At 47.0% G+C, this 16,829-nt stretch overlaps 1 protein-coding gene across 3 annotated transcripts in view; it reads right to left on the bottom strand.

The window, feature by feature from the left end:
* Positions 1–6,427: 6,427 nt before the first annotated feature.
* Positions 6,428–16,829, bottom strand: part of LOC100076816 (multidrug and toxin extrusion protein 1) — a 30,691-nt gene continuing 20,289 nt past the window's right edge. The window contains exons 11-18 of one of the 3 annotated variants that reach the window (XM_029082796.1): positions 15,557–15,665; positions 14,347–14,422; positions 12,975–13,044; positions 12,330–12,462; positions 9,614–9,708; positions 8,537–8,621; positions 7,471–7,536; positions 6,950–7,022 (exon numbers count right to left, since the gene is read on the bottom strand). In XM_029082796.1, coding sequence (XP_028938629.1) covers positions 7,514–7,536; positions 8,537–8,621; positions 9,614–9,708; positions 12,330–12,462; positions 12,975–13,044; positions 14,347–14,422; positions 15,557–15,665 — 591 coding nt within the window. In that variant the 3' untranslated portion in view covers positions 6,950–7,022; positions 7,471–7,513. Of the gene's footprint in view, positions 7,023–7,470; positions 7,537–8,536; positions 8,622–9,613; positions 9,709–12,329; positions 12,463–12,974; positions 13,045–14,346; positions 14,423–15,556; positions 15,666–16,829 lie in introns of all 3 variants that reach the window. The other 2 variants (XM_029082793.1, XM_029082797.1) reach the window with 2 other exon arrangements.

Genomic DNA, 16,829 nt, shown 5'->3' with positions numbered 1-16,829 from the left:
TCAGATTGTCCCATGTGAGGCTTACATTTTTTTCTATCCCCATTTTTACAGATGAGGTAACTGAGGCCCAGAGAAGTTAAGTGACTTGCCCCAGGTCACCCAGCAGACAAGTGGCGGAGTCGGGATTAGAACCCACGACCTCTCACTCCCAAATCCGCGGTCTTTCCACTGAGCCACGCTGCTTCTCGAGGTGGTCCCACGTGGGGCTCAGCCTTAATCCCCATTTTCCAGATGAGGTAACCGGGGCACAGAGGAAGGGCAGTGACTTGTCCAGAGTCACACCGCGGAAAAGTGACTGAGACGGGATTGGAACGCATGACCTCCGACTCCCAAGCCCGGGCTTTATCCACAGAACCCTGCCGCTTCTGATTGATCGGTACTATTGATTGATTGATGGAGGGGCCCTCGGCTTCCCCCCCCCCCATACCCACATCTCCCACCCGGCCCGGCCCCAGCTCCGCCACCACCGATTAGACCGTAGGCCCGTCCAACGGCAGGGACCGTCTCTATCTGTTGCCGACTTGTTCATCCCAAGCGCTTAGTACAGTGCTCTGCACATCGTAAGCGCTCAATAAATACTATTGAATGAACCCACCCCGCCCCCCCCAACCCCGCCCCCTGCCCCCCCAACCCCGCCCCCGCAGGCCCCGCCCCCTGGCCTCCCTCAGAACTGGCCCCGCCCCTCACCACCCCCATCGTAGGCCCCGCCCACGCAAACCCCGCCCCCAATCTCTGGCTCCGCCCTCGACCCTACCCCGCTGGCCACGCCCCCCACTGGCCCCACCCCCCTGACCCGCCCTCAGCGATGGCCCCGCCCCCCCGCCACGCCCCCAGCGCGAGCCTCGTCCACTGAACCCCGCCCCCTCCCATTCTGGCCCCGCCCCCCCCGGCAGGTCCCCTCACCACGGGCCCGGCGATGGCGGCCAGACTGGCGGCCTCCCGGCGGGTCCCCGGCGGCAGCGCCCCCCGCAGCCTCCTCAGGCCGCCGCGCCAGGCGGGGAGCGGGGGCGGCTCCATGGGTCGGGCGCTAACGGGCGGAGGCCGCCAACAAATGCGGGCCGAGGGGCCGAGGGGCGGCTTTTTGGGCCGCCCGGGGTGACATCACTCACGTGCGGCCCGCCCCCTCGCCTCCACCCCCCGGCTTCCAAATCCTTTCATTCATTCAATAGTATTTATTGAGCGCTTGCTATGTGCAGAGCACTGTACTAAGCGCTTGGGATGAACAAGTCGGCAACAGATAGAGACGGTCCCTGCCGTGTGACGGGCTTACAGTCTAATCGGGGGAGACGGGCAGACGAGAACGATGGCACTAAACAGCGTCAAGGGGAAGAACATCTCGTAAAAACCGATGGCGACTAAATAGAATCGAGGCGATGTACAATTCATTAACAAAATAAATAGGGTAACGAAAATATATACAGTTGAGTGGACGGGTACAGTGCTGTGGGGATGGGAAGGGAGAGGTGGAGGAGCAGAGGGAAAAGGGGAAGATGAGGCTTTAGCTGCGGAGAGGTAAAGGGGGGATGGCAGAGGGAGTAGAGGGGGAAGAGGAGCTCAGTCTGGGAAGGCCTCTTGGAGGAGGTGATTTTTAAGTAGGGTTTTGAAGAGGGAAAGAGAATCGGTTTGGCGGAGGTGAGGAGGGAGGGCGTTCCGGGACCGCGGGAGGACGTGACCCGGGGGTCGACGGCGGGATAGGCGAGACCGAGGGACGATGAGGAGGTGGGCCACCACCTCAGCCCCGCGGGCGGGCGGGCCCGGGAAGGCCGCAGAAATGCGGTCATCCCTTCATTTCTTCATTCATTTAATCATATTTAGTAACCCCTTACTGGAGGCAGAGCCCTGTGCTAAACGCTTGGGAAGCGCCAAACCCAGGAGGGCCGGCTGGGGGAGGGGGCAGGCCCGGGAATGCCTCAGGAACTCATTCATCGTTCATTCAGTCAGACAGTCGTATTTATTAAGCCTTTACTGTGGGCAGAGCACTGTGCTAAGCACTTGGAAAGCCCCAAACCCCAGAGAAGGGAGAGGCAGGCCCGGAATGCCTCAGAAATTCATTCATTCGTTCATAATAATAATAATAATAATAATGTTGGTATTTGTTAAGCGCTTACTATGTGCCGAGCACTGTTCTAAGCGCTGGGGTAGACACAGGGGAATCAGGTTGTCCCACGTGGGGCTCTCAGTCTTAATCCCCATTTTACAGACGAGGTAACTGAGGCACAGAGAAGTTAAGTGACTTGCCCAAAGTCACACAGCTGACAAGTGGCAGAGCTGGGATTCATTCATTCAGTCAGTCGTATTTATTAAGCCTTTGCAGTGGGCAGAGTACTGTGCTGAGGACTGTGCTAAGCACTTGGAAAGCCCCAAACCCCAGAGAAGGGAGAGGCAGACCCGGAATGCCTCAGAAATTCATTCATTCGTTCATTCAGTCGTATTTATTAAGCCTTTACTGTGGACAGAGCACTGTGCTAAGCACTTGGAAAGCCCCAAACCCGGGAGAAGGGGGAGGCAGGCCCGGAATGCCTCAGAAATTCATTCATTCAGTTATATTTATTAAGCCTTTGCTGTGGGCAGAGCACTGTGCTAAGCACTTGGAAAGCACCAAACTCAGGAGGGCGGGGCGGGGGGACTGGCTGGGGAATGCCTCAGAATTTCATTCATTCGTTCATTCAATCGTATTTATTAATAATGTTGGTTGTTAAGCGCTTACTATGTGCAGAGCAAACGCTGGGGGAGATCCAGGGTCATCAGGTGGTCCCACGTGAGGCTCACAGTTAATCCCCATTTTACAGAGGTGGTGACTGAGGCCCAGAGAAGTGAAGCGACTTGCCCACAGTCACACAGCTGACAAGTGGCAGAGCTGGGATTCGAACCCTTGACCTCTGACTCCCAAGCCCGGGTTCTTTCCATACTGTGGGCAGATCACTGTGCTAAACACTTGGGAAGGTAGAGTACCACAATGAACGGCGACATTCCCTGCCCACAAAGAGCCCCCAGTCTAGAAGGAGCGCTTTGTACAGTGCTCTGCACACGGTAAGTGCTCTAAATACGGTTGGATGAATAGGGAAGGAGACCTATCAAATAAATAAAATGACAGACATAAGTGCTGGGGGTGGAGGGGAGAGAAAAGAGAGCAAGTCAGGGCCATGCAGCAGGGAGGGGGAGATGAAAAGTTGGGGGAAGGGAGTACAGGGCTAAGCACTTAGTACAGTGCTCTGCACTTAATAAGCACTCAGTAAATACTATTGAATGAACTGGAAAAGTTCAGCAATGTGAATTAAAATCCTCCCTTTATTGTCATCTGAATTAAGCCCTTACTATGCCAAGCACGGTGCTAGTCAGGACCATGCAGAAGGGAGTGGGAGATGAGGAAAAGTTGTGGGGAGGGACTGGAAAAGTTCAACAATGTGAATTAAAATCCTTGGTTTATTGTCATCAGAATTAAGCCCTTACTATGCCAAGCCCGGTGCTAATCGCTGGGATTGCCACAAGATCAAGGATCAGACTCAGTCCCTGTTCCATGAGAGCTAAGTCTGAGAGGGAGAACAGGTACTTTCGTCCCATTGTACAGATGACCGGTGTGGGCAGGGATTCTCTCTCCTTATTACTGAATTGTACTTTCCAAGCACTTAGTACAGTACTCTGCATAGAGTAAATGCTCAATAAATAGGATTTAATGAATGAATGAAGAAGACTGAGGCACAGAGCAGTAAGGTGACTTGCCCATAGGAGGCTTATGGCAAAGCTGGGACTAAAATGAGGACCTCCTGCATTTTCCACTAGGCCATACTGCCTCTAAATGCCCATTTACTGTGTGCAAGAGCACTGAATTAGATGTTTAAGAACATATAAGTAGGAAATGGTCCCAGACTCCAAGGAATTCACAATCCAACTGAACATATTTAAGCGTTTTTTTCATTTCTAGTCTATATTTATCTCTCAAGTCATTACTACAGTAAATACTTTTAATTGAATTTAATTGCCTAAAGCACATTAGGCCCTGTCCCAACTCCTTTATTTGCCCCAGAGTTCCACACACCATCATCTTCATCAAAAAAAGTTTATTAAGGACCTCATTGGCATACTGTGGCACTTAAATGTTGATTATGTGTCAAGCACCATACTAAGTACTGGAGTAGATACAAGATAATCAGGCCCCACTTGGAGCTCACAGTCTAAGTAGGAGGGAGAACAGGTATTGAATCCCTGTTTTGCAGCTGAGGAAACTGAGGACAGAAGTTATGCAATTTGCCCAAGGTCACACAGCAGACTAGTGGCAGAGTCAGGATTAGAACCCAGGTCTCTGACTCCCAACTCCTTGCTCTTTGCATATTATTCTAGCACTATCCAAAAGCTGAACAAGGACATGGTTTGCACTGACAGTCTGAAGTACAAAACAGCATCCACAGAAATATTCACGCATTATACAGGATTGCTTAAGGTGCTTCTTGTCACCTCTGCTTTTCATGCCTTTCCTCTTGAGGCAGTCGTTTTGCTGGGCTTTGCAATAAGAGGGAAGAAAAGATGAGGTGTTGCAACAGCAGGCAAAGGAGTAGGGGGCAAGGAGAGCAAAGGTGAAGAAAAAATGAGAGAAAACAGCTCCCATAAATAACAGTAACCAGCTTCCAACTCAAGGAATGAAGACCTGCCAGTACAGACTTTCTCCTCTTCACTGCCCCTGTTAATCCAGTTTCTCGGCAAAGTGTGGATGTTTGAAGAGGCCAGTGTGAGGGTGGCGTATGTCCCAATCACATCACCTTTAGTCTCAACCTTGCCACCAGAGTGCCCTTTTATTTCCATCTATAGGCAGCCTGCTTCTCTGCCCTTGAAACTATCTAAAATCTCTACTGCTGCTTGTTCTTCAGTCCCTGAGAGGTTCAGGTGTGGCTGAGAAGGCAGTGGGGGTAGAGTTATGAAAAACCAGAAGCCTACTTTCCCTGCAGTTTTGAAGGCAACAACCCAGAAAGGAATTCAGTCCTCAGAAGCAACTGATAATGATAACAGTGGTATTTGTAAAGTGCTTATTAGGTTGCCAAGTGCTAGGTTAGATGCAAGATAATCAGGTTAGATGCAGTTCTTGACCTATATGACGCTCACAGTTTAAGAGGGAGGGATAACAGGTATTTCATCCCTATTTTACAGATGAGGAAACTGAGGCTCAGAGAAGTGGCTTGCTCAACTTCATATAGAAGGTAAGCGGCAGAGCGGGGATTAGAGGCCCATCCTAGGCCCATGCTTTTTCCTCTAGGCCTTGCTGCTTCCTCAACTGATAGGAGGAGCACATCACTCTCCTGGATGGCTGAACTTAAGTCCTTGGTGCAGCCTGGAGGGGCAGGTTTCCTGTCATCATTAAGACAGTCCTACTTCCCCTTGCAAGAGTTTCAACTCAACCCAGGAAGGGAGATGAAAGGGGTGATCGTATGAGTCGAGGAAGGATGGGCCTCAACAACCTTCCGTGGCCTCATGTGCTACTTCAAGCCTTCTGGATAGGTGAAGGTGACATGAAGCACAGAGCCAGATAGGATGGAGTGTGAAATTGAGTCCAATGGGACTCAAATGCTAACCTTCTCACTGTGCCTTGACCTCTCCTATCTTGCCACCAACAACCTCGCTCACTTCCTCCTTCTGGCCTGGAATGCCCTTCCTCCTGAAGTCCGACAGACAATTACTCTCCCCTCTCTTCAAAGCCTTATTGAAGGCACATCCCCTCCAGGAGGTCTTCCCTGACTAAACCCCCACTTTTCTCCTCTCCCACTCCCTTCTGCGTCACCCTGTCTTGGTTCCTTTGTTCTTCTCTCCTCCCAACCCCACAGTACCTATGTACAAATCGGTAATGTATTTAAAGTCTGTCTCTCCCCACCTCTAGACTGTAAGCTCGTTGTGGGCAGAATGCGTCTGTTTTCTGTTGTACTCTCCCAAATGCTTAGGATAGTGGTCTGCACACAGGAAGTGCTCAATAAGTACAGTTGAATAATGAATGGTACTCAAAAGTAGGGTGTAGACACTATAGCTATCCAGTACTTTGCCATCCCTTTCCTTTCAGCCACTTCAAGTTCTTCCATTTCTTCCTTTTTTATATTCTTCTACTATCTCTACCCACAAGGATTTTTCGTAGTTAAGCACTGTGAATCCAAAATATGAGAGCTTACTGTGTGCAGAGCATTGAACTCCACCTTTCTTGGCCAAAGAGGAATATGGGGGGCAAGGAGGAAGTAGGGTGGGAGACAGGAATGGCTCAGAACATATGTGCATTTCCCCTCCATCCAAGTTTAGGGCACCAACTGTGTGAAGGCTAGTTGAAGCCAAAAATTACTTATGTGTCTGTTTTACCTGTGATTTTTGTATAGTTTTTTGGGGGGGAGGTTTGTCTGCCTTCACTGTCTTTTGGGACTATACCTACATGCAGGACACTATATTCAAAAAAAGTAATAAAAAAATTCTTGCAAGATGGGCTATTTTCTGAAGTATTGGACTTTTTGAAATTACACACTTAAAATACCATAGCATAGTCATTTTAAGAAGGCAACAGAGTTTATCAGAAAAGTGGATATAAAATACATAGAGTTGTCCTATGTGAATATATGTATTTACAGTACCTGTGTTTCTTGACTGAATCATTGATAAATGACTCAATAACACTCTTAAAATAGATTTAATACTGAAGTCTCCTCTGGGTTTGACCTGTTGAATTCTTGAAAACAAATCCTCAAGCACAGCTTTCCCAGATTATCAGGAAAATTATAACCTTTGTTTCTACCCTGGATTTGTTCTCAAACCATTAATACATTTGGGAATGCATTTCGGCTATCGGTTGCTACTTCACCGGGCATATAGTCTCACTAAAATGCCCATTAAAAGGATTAAAATCACTGCTATGAACACCAATCCCCGCCGAAGGACTAACTCCTTCAGAGATAAAGTTTTCACATCCTCTGCACAGGGCATTGAAAGAGGCTCTCCCTGCTGGCTCTCATCACACTTCACAACATCTCTCAGCAGAATATCTCCATCGTTTTCAGAGACCACTGCAAAACACGATACAGATCACTGGGATTAGTTTCAGTCAGATGCAAAAATGAGCATGTTTTCTTACTTTCCTGTAAGGAAGCACATACTGCATGGAAACTGCTGTTGTCTGTAGGTTTGTCAGAAAGGTGGTGCTGGGGAGAATCTAGGGAAAGGAATCATGAAGGAAAAGGGGCTGGGGAATATGATGTTGATTGGCAGGAAATTAAAGGGATTCAGGCAGAACTAATCCAGGGCAGGCAAATCCCCCATGGACAAGGCTCTGTGGGTGGACCTTCCTCATGGTCGGGAGGAGGAAACCGATTTGCTGGGATCAGAACCATCCCTCCGGTACCTTTAGAGTGGAATTAAGAACAAGGCAAAGAAAGGAAAAGGAGGCTAGTCATGACTGCTCTCTCCCTGGCTGCTCCAAGTGAAAATATTTTCATATAATCACTAAATCATTACCCAATTTCTACTGGACTTTGGTGCTGCTGGGATTCGCTCCCTCTTAACCAGCATCAGGGCCAGCTCCTGAGGGTAAACAAGTGAGGATCTTTTCTCAGGGTACACTATTAGAGAGGGGGGGTTTGAAGATAAAAATTAGAAAAACATCCAGACTCCCTCCAACTGAGTCAGAAGTAGCTCTGGGTTAACAGGGACCTGGAAGGGGAACAAATGACTCAAACAGAAATGCTAGGTAAAGGGGTCCAGAAAGACTTCTTTATGGCATTACATTACATTGCTTGCCATAAGGTCTGCATTAATAAAAATAATAATTGTGGCTTGTGTTAAGCACTTATGTGCTAGGCACTGGGGCAGATACAGAATAATCATATCGGACACAATCCCTGCCCTTTCTGGAGCTCACGACAAAGGAGGAAGGAGAATAGGTACTTAATCCCCATTTTTACAGATGAGGAAAATGAGACACTGAGATGTTAAGGGAGTGCCTCCATGGCACACAACAGAGAAGTCGTGTAGCAGAGTTTAGGACCCAGGTCTCTTGGTTCCCTATCCCATGTTCTTTTGGAGCTGGAGGGGTCATTTTTCCCCATCTCAGGGAGGCCAAGTGTCTGAAACCGACCCTGACCATATTGTTGTTGTCTTAGGCTGTCGAGTCGTGTCTGACCCATAGCGACACTATAGACACATCTCTCTCATAACGCCCCAATTCCATCTGCAATCGTTCTGGTAGTTTATCTATAGAGCTTTCTTGGTAAAAATATGGAAGTGGTTTACCACTGCCTCCTTCCACACAATAAATGAGTCTCTGCCCTCTACCTTCTCCCCTGCCGCTGCTGCCCAGAACGGGAGAGTTTTGACTTGTAGCTGATTGCCTTCCACTCTCTAGCCACTGCCCAAGCTAGGAATGGAATGACTATGCCTGGGCTCACCCTCCTGTAGTCGTGACTGTTAAAGTACTGCAAACTCTCCAGGTGCGACCTTGAGAGGGGCTGACCACATTAGCTCTCTGGTGCTTTCCCACAATCTGGGCTGAATCCGGTCAGTGAGAGGAGGTCAGGAGTCATACCTGAAGCAGCTGGGCTCTGATAGACAGCATGATCGTGCTTCCAATCCCCAATCATTTTTAGTTTTAAGTTGGTGCGTACTTGAGCCTAAAAATATAAACTCAACATGAGCTGCTAAAATCCTCTTGTAAATAGTTTGTCAAGTCAGTCAGTCAGCGATATTTACAGAGAGCCCACTGAGGGCCGAGGACTATAACCAGGCACCCTGAAGGATGGAAAAGGATGAAGGAACTTTTCATTTCCACTGTCAAGGTACTTAAAATCTAAAAGGGACCAAAAGGTAAACACATGAACAAGTTCATTTGAGAGGCAACAGAGAAAATAAAAACATATTTAAAAAGTCTTGCTATAATGAAAAGTCGTGTGGCAAATATTCAAACAATTAATGGTCAAGTGTCAGCACATAGGTTTCAGCCACAATGTCAAAAACCTAAGTTTATTTTTGGATAAAATTCAATTATTGAAAAAGCCTTGTTAAAGATCAGGATCAGTGATTTGTTTGTGGGGTGTGTATGTCAAAGACAATATCAGTGGATCACAACTGCCTGAATTAGCCAAGTGGTATTTTATTTTCAGCGACTTGCTCCAGTTTTCAGAGAGGTATCCGTATGTTCTAAGGGGTCACTGAAGGGATTAGGTTGAAACCCTGGATTTTTACAGATAAATTTTCATCAGCGAGGCCAATTTAAAAATTTGGCTCCCACCAGTCCTGCAGCTCACAGGGCTAAAAATTCTCAGCAGGGAAGGGCTAAAGTTACACTGGCTCATAGGGATTGAATGATTCTCCAGTTCCTTCCAGGTCAGTGTTAGCAACTCAGTTTAACATGGGAGGTGGGGTGGAAAACTGCCCTCTGCTTCTCTGATCTCTGGATAAATACAGGACGGCGACATCGGTGCTGCCCGTTTGGCCCACTACACCAGTATTACATTTACTAAAAAAAAGAGACAGATTTGTAATAAAACAGAAAAGTCTGGCCAAGAACAGAGAGAGGGAGAGAGTAAATCTGTTCTTGTTTATATTATTAGGATGGGAACATGAGAAAACCGTTTTTTTTGGAATGCGCTATGGGCACCATTACCTCTTCACAAGCCTTTTTCCAATTCAGCCGGATAACAAAGCCCAGAAAGCAAGCTGCTTGCAGAACACAACAGATCAGTATTCCCAACCACAGACCTAGAAAATGGAGATAATGAAGAAGCTTTAGGTCACGAGGGCTAAAATCAGAACACCTTTGTGGACCACCCGACCCCCTCTGTCCCTCAGGTCTGAGGTTTCACTTCCACTGGAGTCTGGGCTAGCAGTGGCCTGCTGACTTGGGGTAAAGACTAGGTTGGGGATGGAAGGCCCTAATTTTTTTAAATCGTATTTTTTAAGCCCTTACTATGTGCCAGGCACTATACTAAGCGCTGGGGTAGATACAGGCTAATCAGGTCCTCAGCTAATCACAGACCATGTCCCACATGGGGTTTACACTCTTAATCCCCATTTTACAATGAGGTAACTGAGGCCCAGAGAAGTTAAGTGATTTGCCCAAGGTCACCCAACAGACAAGTGGCAGAGTGGGGATTAAAACCTAGATCCTTCTGACCCCCAGGCCCATGCTCTATTCACCTAGGTCACACTGCTTTTCACCTGATCCTGGTGTCACCAAGAAGGCCTTGAGCCAGAGCTGTGTGGCCTCACTACCTTGAAGCTCTCCACAAAACAAAGCCTTCCTGTCCACCCACAAATGCCTATGCACACACACACACACGCACACATTTTCTCTCTCCCTCCCTCTCGGCATTTTGGCCCCAGATCTAGTCAGATGGGGAGACATACCAGCTAACCCATTATTACAAACTTCCATCAGCAACCCAGCGATAAAAATGTTCCACCAGAAGGGTTCACTTGCCGCTGTTTTTCTCTGAATGTGGAAAAAAGTCCAGTTAGGGACTAGAACAGGACTGGTTTATTTATGCCACTAACTAACCTATATTTGTCACTGTGGTGGAAACTTTGTGTCCTTCAGCCTGTATCTTTGCAAAATAATTGTTCATTAACGTACTTTCACTGAAGAGTCATACCACATAGTTCTCCTCCCCCATTAGCATGTAAGTTCTTTATGGGCAGGGAATGTCTCATTTCTTTATGCTGAACTTCCCCAAGACCTAGTAATAAATAATATAATTATGGTACTTGTTAAGCGCTTACTTTGTGCCAACCACTGTACTAAGTGCTGGGGTGGATACAAGCAAATCGGGTGAGAGACAGTTCCTGTCCCACTTGCGGCTCGCAGTCTCAATCCCCATTTTACAGATGAGGTAACTGAGGCATAGAGAAGTGAAGTGAGCTGCCCAAGGTCGTAGAGCAGACAAGTGGCAAAGCCGGGATTAGAACCCACCACTCTGACCTCCAGGCCTGTGCCCTATCCACTATGCCATGCTGCTATCACTGTTATTACTACTGGTGCCAGACCTAAGCAAGAACTGCCAGCTATAAGCTGCAAATTAGGATTCCTGAATTCTATGCCCAGAAGCCCTTAAAGGGGTTCCTGGGAGCAGAAAAGAGTGGCTCATTTTGAGCAAAAGTTTCATAAGGATTAGGAGGTATGAGGCAAAAGCTGAGACAGTGCCAGGTACCGCAGATTTCAAACACCACAGCACATTTGACAGCCTCAGTAATATGCACAAGGTGACCGTTACTATGGGTTCTCATTGGCCTTTTTAGGCACACATGTACCCATAGATGAAGAACCATCAGTGGCATAATAAAAATAATAATTAATAATTGTAGTATTTGTTAAGCACTCACTATGGGCTAAGTACCATACTAAGTTTTGGAATAGATGCAAGATAATCAAGTTCCACTTGGGACTCACAGTCTAAATAGGAGGGAGAACAGGTATTGAGTCTCCATTTGCAGATGAGGGAAAGTAAAGCATAGACAAGGTAAGTGACTTGCCCAAGGTATGTAGCAGAGTCAGTATTAGAACCCAGGTTCTCTGACTCCTCGGCCTGTGCTCTTTCCACTAGACCACAGCATCTTCTTCAAATATGGAGGACAACCTTTACAGCACAAAGGTTAGCATTTCTAGCTTACTCATAATAATGTTGGTATTTGTTAAGCGTTTACTATGTGCCGAGCACTGTTCTAAGCGCTGGGGTAGACAGAGGGGAATCAGGTTGTCCCACGTGGAGCTCACAGTCTTCATCCCCATTTTACAGATGAGGGAACTGAGGCACAGAGAAGTTAAGTGACTTGCCCACAGTCACACAGCCGACAAGTGGCAGAGCTGGGATTCGAACTCATGAGCCCTGACTCCAAAGCCCATGCTCTTTCCACTCTTAGAGAAGCAGCGTGGCGCAGTGGAAAGAGCATGGGCTTTGGAGACAGGGCTCATGAGTTTGAATCCCAGCTTTTGAATCCCAGCTCTGCCACTTGTCAGCTGTGTGACTGTGGGCAAGTCACTTAACCTCTCTGTGCATCAGTTCCCTCATCTGTAAAATGGGGATTAAGACTGTGAGCCCCACGTGGGACGACCTGATTCCCCTGTGTTTACCCCAGCGCTTAGAACAGTGCTCTGCACATAGTAAGCGCTTAACAAGTACCAACATTACTCATGGAATGATGACTTCCTACAGAGCATTTTAAGATGCTCTGAGAAAAGGTGTTAACAAAAGATGCATCGTTCATTTTGGCAGCCCAAACTTGGGGTATGTCAATGTAAGGAAAAATTTTAGAATTTCTTAAAAGAATGAAAATTTGTGAGTCAGAATACAAATTTTGTCAGGAAATGGCTGCAGAAAATATACCTGTCACTCCAAGTTTGGTCACGAACATCAATGATATCCCAATGGGGAGACCGATAACATAAAATCCAATGGCATTGAAGATGGCCCCAATCTTCTGATTTCCTGTTCCTCTTAAAATCCCACCAGATGTGCACTGTAAGATACAATCATGGAAAAGAGGGTCACATCAGCAATTTAGCAAAAATTATCCCCCAAATACCTGGGTTAAGCTTCCCTTCCCCATGAGGGTCTCAGAAGTCTGATTTCCTATCGTAAATCTCTTGGTGTTACTGGAGTCAAAGTGTTTGGGGATTTGACTAGTAATGAACTGTACTGTGTTGTTCTTCTCATTTAGTCCCTCCTCCCTTTTGTAATTTATACGATCAGAAAAAAATTTCAATGAAGCACCCCAGCCCATCCCCAGGGAAGACTGATTCTATTTAGTTGCCATTGTTTTTATGAGATGTTCCTCCCCTTGACTCTATTTATTGCCATTGTTCTTGTCTGTCTGTCTCCCCCCATTAGACTGTAAGCCCGTCAAACGGCAGGGACTGTCTCTATCTGTTGCCGACTTGTTCATTCCAAGCGCTTAGTACAGTGCTCTGCACATAGTAAGCGCTCAATAAATACTATTGAATGAATGAATGAAGACTGCAGAATACTCACAGAAATGCCATCAAACAGGTGGGAAGAAGCATAAATTGGAACAACCTGAGCAACCAGAGCAATAATTTCACTATTAGGAAAAGAGAGCGGGAGTTAGTGACTTAAGGGCCCACAGGTGACCTGGCTTTCAGTTTCGGCTGACATGTCATAGAAAACCTTGTCCTACATCCCCATGGAGACAGTGCTTAATAATAACAATTATATCGTTGATATTATGGTGGTTAGTAAGTGCTGACTAGATGCCAAATGTTATAATGAGTACTGGAGTAAATGCCACCTACCCAGGCCAGGCACAGTCCCTGATCCCACAGAGCTTACGATCTAAGAGGTAGGGTGCCCCCATTTTACAGATGAGGACACTGAGTCTCAGAGTGGTGAAGTGACTTGCTGTTGGTCTATGGAAAAACTAGGATATCCCAGTTCTACTTAATGTACATCCCACTTTAGAATTTCAGTTCTGGCTCTTAGTATTATTGGCTTGTTTGTTCTTTCGGTTTTGCATTCCTTAGAATATCTTTTCTACTTTATCCAAATGTTTTCAACTGCTGCTTCTTTATGTGCTTAGCTAGTATTGTTCAGCTTCTGCTTTCATAAAAGATCATTGACCCAAGGACTGGGATGTAGACTTGTTTCTTGGTTTTCAGACTTACTTCTCTTATTCCTTCATGATTTTATGGATTCTGTTTAGTAACTCTTCATCTGTCCTTCCATTGTAATGAAAGATCGGGCCGAGTTATGTTCCTGCTTCCCCACCTTCATTATTTGTCCTGAAAAATCCAATGCATTTCCAGTCTCCTTTATTTTCTAAATTCCAAGGCTGACCTTTGATTGTGTTGACCTTTATTTCTCTTTCTTTTCTTCCCCTCCCCGCTGCTTTGGGCGTCAACGTTCTCTAGAATGTCTACCTCATAACGGATATCAAAACTCTTTTGCTGGAGACCGCGGGTTTAGTAACTTCCTTTTCCAATTTCCACTCCTGTACCGTCTGTTCTGCTTTTTGGTGTTGCAAGATTTTCTCTGCCATTGTTATGTCCTGGAAGGATCTAAAGCTGCCTCTCGGTTTGACTCATTGTTCTACCTGGAAGGGCCTTGACACCCCCACATTCCATTCAACCTCTCTCTGCAGGTGGTCACCCAGGCTTGCAATAGCTTTCTCCAGTTTTATTGGCACCGTTGGGCTTTCCTGTACTTTCCACGTTTCCTTTCTGGGAAGAATTATTGAACGCCGCCTTTAGAACTAAGCGTGGAAAATATTTTTCCTGGGGAATTTAGTGGGAAAGGGAGTCGGCTCTTTTGATTCTGATTTGATTTGTCTTTTGAAACTGCAGTTTCCTTACGAATTAGCATGGGTTTGGGGAGTTTCAGAACTCACCTGTCACTGGTGAAAATGTACCCAATCACATCCTTAGAACTTGCAAGAACAATGCACATGGCTACAGCACACAGCTCTGGAAAACAGGGGGTGGGAGACGACTAGAGCAAACTCAGAGACTGTTTTGGGAGCGTCTGCCATGTGCTCCCCACTTCCAGGCCCCCGCCTTCTTTACCCCACCACACCTTCCTGCTCTGGCTAGTAGGGGAGTGGAGTCAGTTGCCCAAATCCTCCCCCTCCAATATTCCAGGGTGAGGAGCTTTGGTCATATGAGGAGGGAAGGGAAGACTTGAGAAAGAGAGAACCACTGTATCGATTGCTTCCTCTCCTGGGATTCTCACTCCACTACTTCCACTGACAAAGATGTCCACCCCTAGGGCACTAGGGGATACTGACCTGACCCTTCCCCCATCACCCCTTCCCTTGGTTTTTTTTTTTTTTAATGGTTCTTGTTAAGTACTTTATCTGAGTCAAGCACTGTTTTAGTGCTAGGGTACATACAAGATAATCAGGTTGACCACAGTTCCTGTCCCACATAGGGCTGACAGTCCAAGTTGGAGGGAGGAGGATTTAATCCCCATTTTTTCAAATGAGGTAACTGAGGCAGAGAGAAGTTAAGTGACTTGCCCAAGGTCACACAGCATGCAATTGGCAAAGCTGGAATTAAAACCCAGATCCTCTGACTCCCAGGCCTGTGCTTTTTCCACTAGGCCATGGGCTTTTCCAGATGGCAGGACCTGGGGCCCAGACCAAGCATAAAGCCTAACCCTTCTCATTACCCTCTTCTTCCAGCATTCCTCCCAACAAACAGAGAAGCAGCATGACCTACTGGATAGAGCACAGGCCTGGTAGTCAGAAGGCACTAGGCACTGGATTGTAATCCTGGCTCCACCACTTATCTGCTGGTGACCTCAGGCAAGTCATTTAACTTCTCTGAGCCTCAGTTACCTCTCCTGTAAAATGGGGATTAAGACTGTGAGCCCCATGTGAGACATGGACTGTGCCTGACTTGATTAACTTATATCTACCCCAGTGCTTAGTACAGTGCACTTAACAATACCATTTTAAAAAAAGCAAATCCAAAGAGATGTCCCGGGTTGAGAAAGAGTGGTTTTCCTTAGACACGCATCCCTCAACTGACTACTCCGAAGCTCCCCGGGATAAGGGAACACTTGGATCTCTTGGCTCTCTAACACACAACCAAAAGCACCTGTGGTCAGCAAAGCAACAGCAGATGACCTCTTTGCCTGCTCCATCTCCCCAGCTCCCAGCGCGTTGCCCACTCGGACGCTGACGGCCACGCTGAACCCCGCAGGGATCTGAAACCCAGATGAAACCAGCAGGTTAGAAGCTGTAAAAGGAGGTAACTGAAATGACACTACACTCTGGCCTAGGAAATCCTATCTACTGAAAAGAGATCAGTGAGAGATTTATGCACACCAGTCTAGTCATCCCTGGAATACGGGGGAAGCTCGGGAGATGTGGGGGAAGCTGGGGAGATAGATTGAGAAACAGCATGACCTAATGGATAGAGAACGGGCCTGGAATTCAGAAGGACCTGGGTTCTGCTCCCAACTCTGCCACATGTCTGTTGTGTGACTTTAGGCAAATCACTTCACTTCTCTGTGCCTCAGTTACCTCATCTTTAAAATGGGGATTAAAACCATGAGTCCCACATGGGGCAGGGACTGTGTTCAACATGACAACCTTGTATCTACTCCAGTAGTGCCTGGCACATAATAAGCACTTAAATACCCTTAAAAAAAAAAGATAGGCTGGGAATATATTTTTATTTATTGGCCTTTATTCTCCTCTCTGTTTCTGTGGGAAGGAGGCTCAGGCATCCTTGCCGGTCCTAGCATCAGGCAAATTTCTCCATATCTACGGGTTTTCCCTAATTATTCCATATCTAATGTCATTCTGGGATCTTCCCTTTGCTGTGCTGGGCTTCCACAATGGCTTGGTGGACTTTGCTCTACGAAATGTTAATGAAGCTTAGTCCTTCAAGTCGAACCCATTATAAGTGATGCTTTCCACAGGCAACCAACTGGGTCTCTGCAAACCTTAAACTGCAGAGTCACTGGACTTTCTGAGCAGGGGGGGTGATGCCGAGGAAGAGGGAGGGGGGACTTTGAGCTGAAAGTCACACGATGCAATCCAGACTGTCCTAGGTCCCAAACAGAGGAAGATCTCTTCACCCTGTTTCTCCTAGCAGTTCTGCAGCCCAAACAGCAGCATGGAGGCTGATGGAGATGGGCCGGGACCCTAGAGGAAGAGTTTTACTCCAGAGATAAGACGGAGGTAGAGAAACGGGGAATGGGGGTGGGTAGACGGAGAAGAGAATGTACAATTCGTCTGCTATGATATCCACCCCAACCTCAGCCCCACACCTTTTAGGTTCATCAATCAGTCAATCAATCAGTTGGATTTCTTGAGCTCTATTTAGACAGCACTGTACTGAGCACTTAGAGTACCATATAACG

Source organism: Ornithorhynchus anatinus, chromosome 17, assembly GCF_004115215.2.
Source record: "Ornithorhynchus anatinus isolate Pmale09 chromosome 17, mOrnAna1.pri.v4, whole genome shotgun sequence".
Lineage (NCBI taxonomy): Eukaryota > Metazoa > Chordata > Mammalia > Monotremata > Ornithorhynchidae > Ornithorhynchus > Ornithorhynchus anatinus.
Note: the sequence above shows the minus strand (reverse complement) of the source record. Positions and strands in the feature narration are given on the sequence as shown.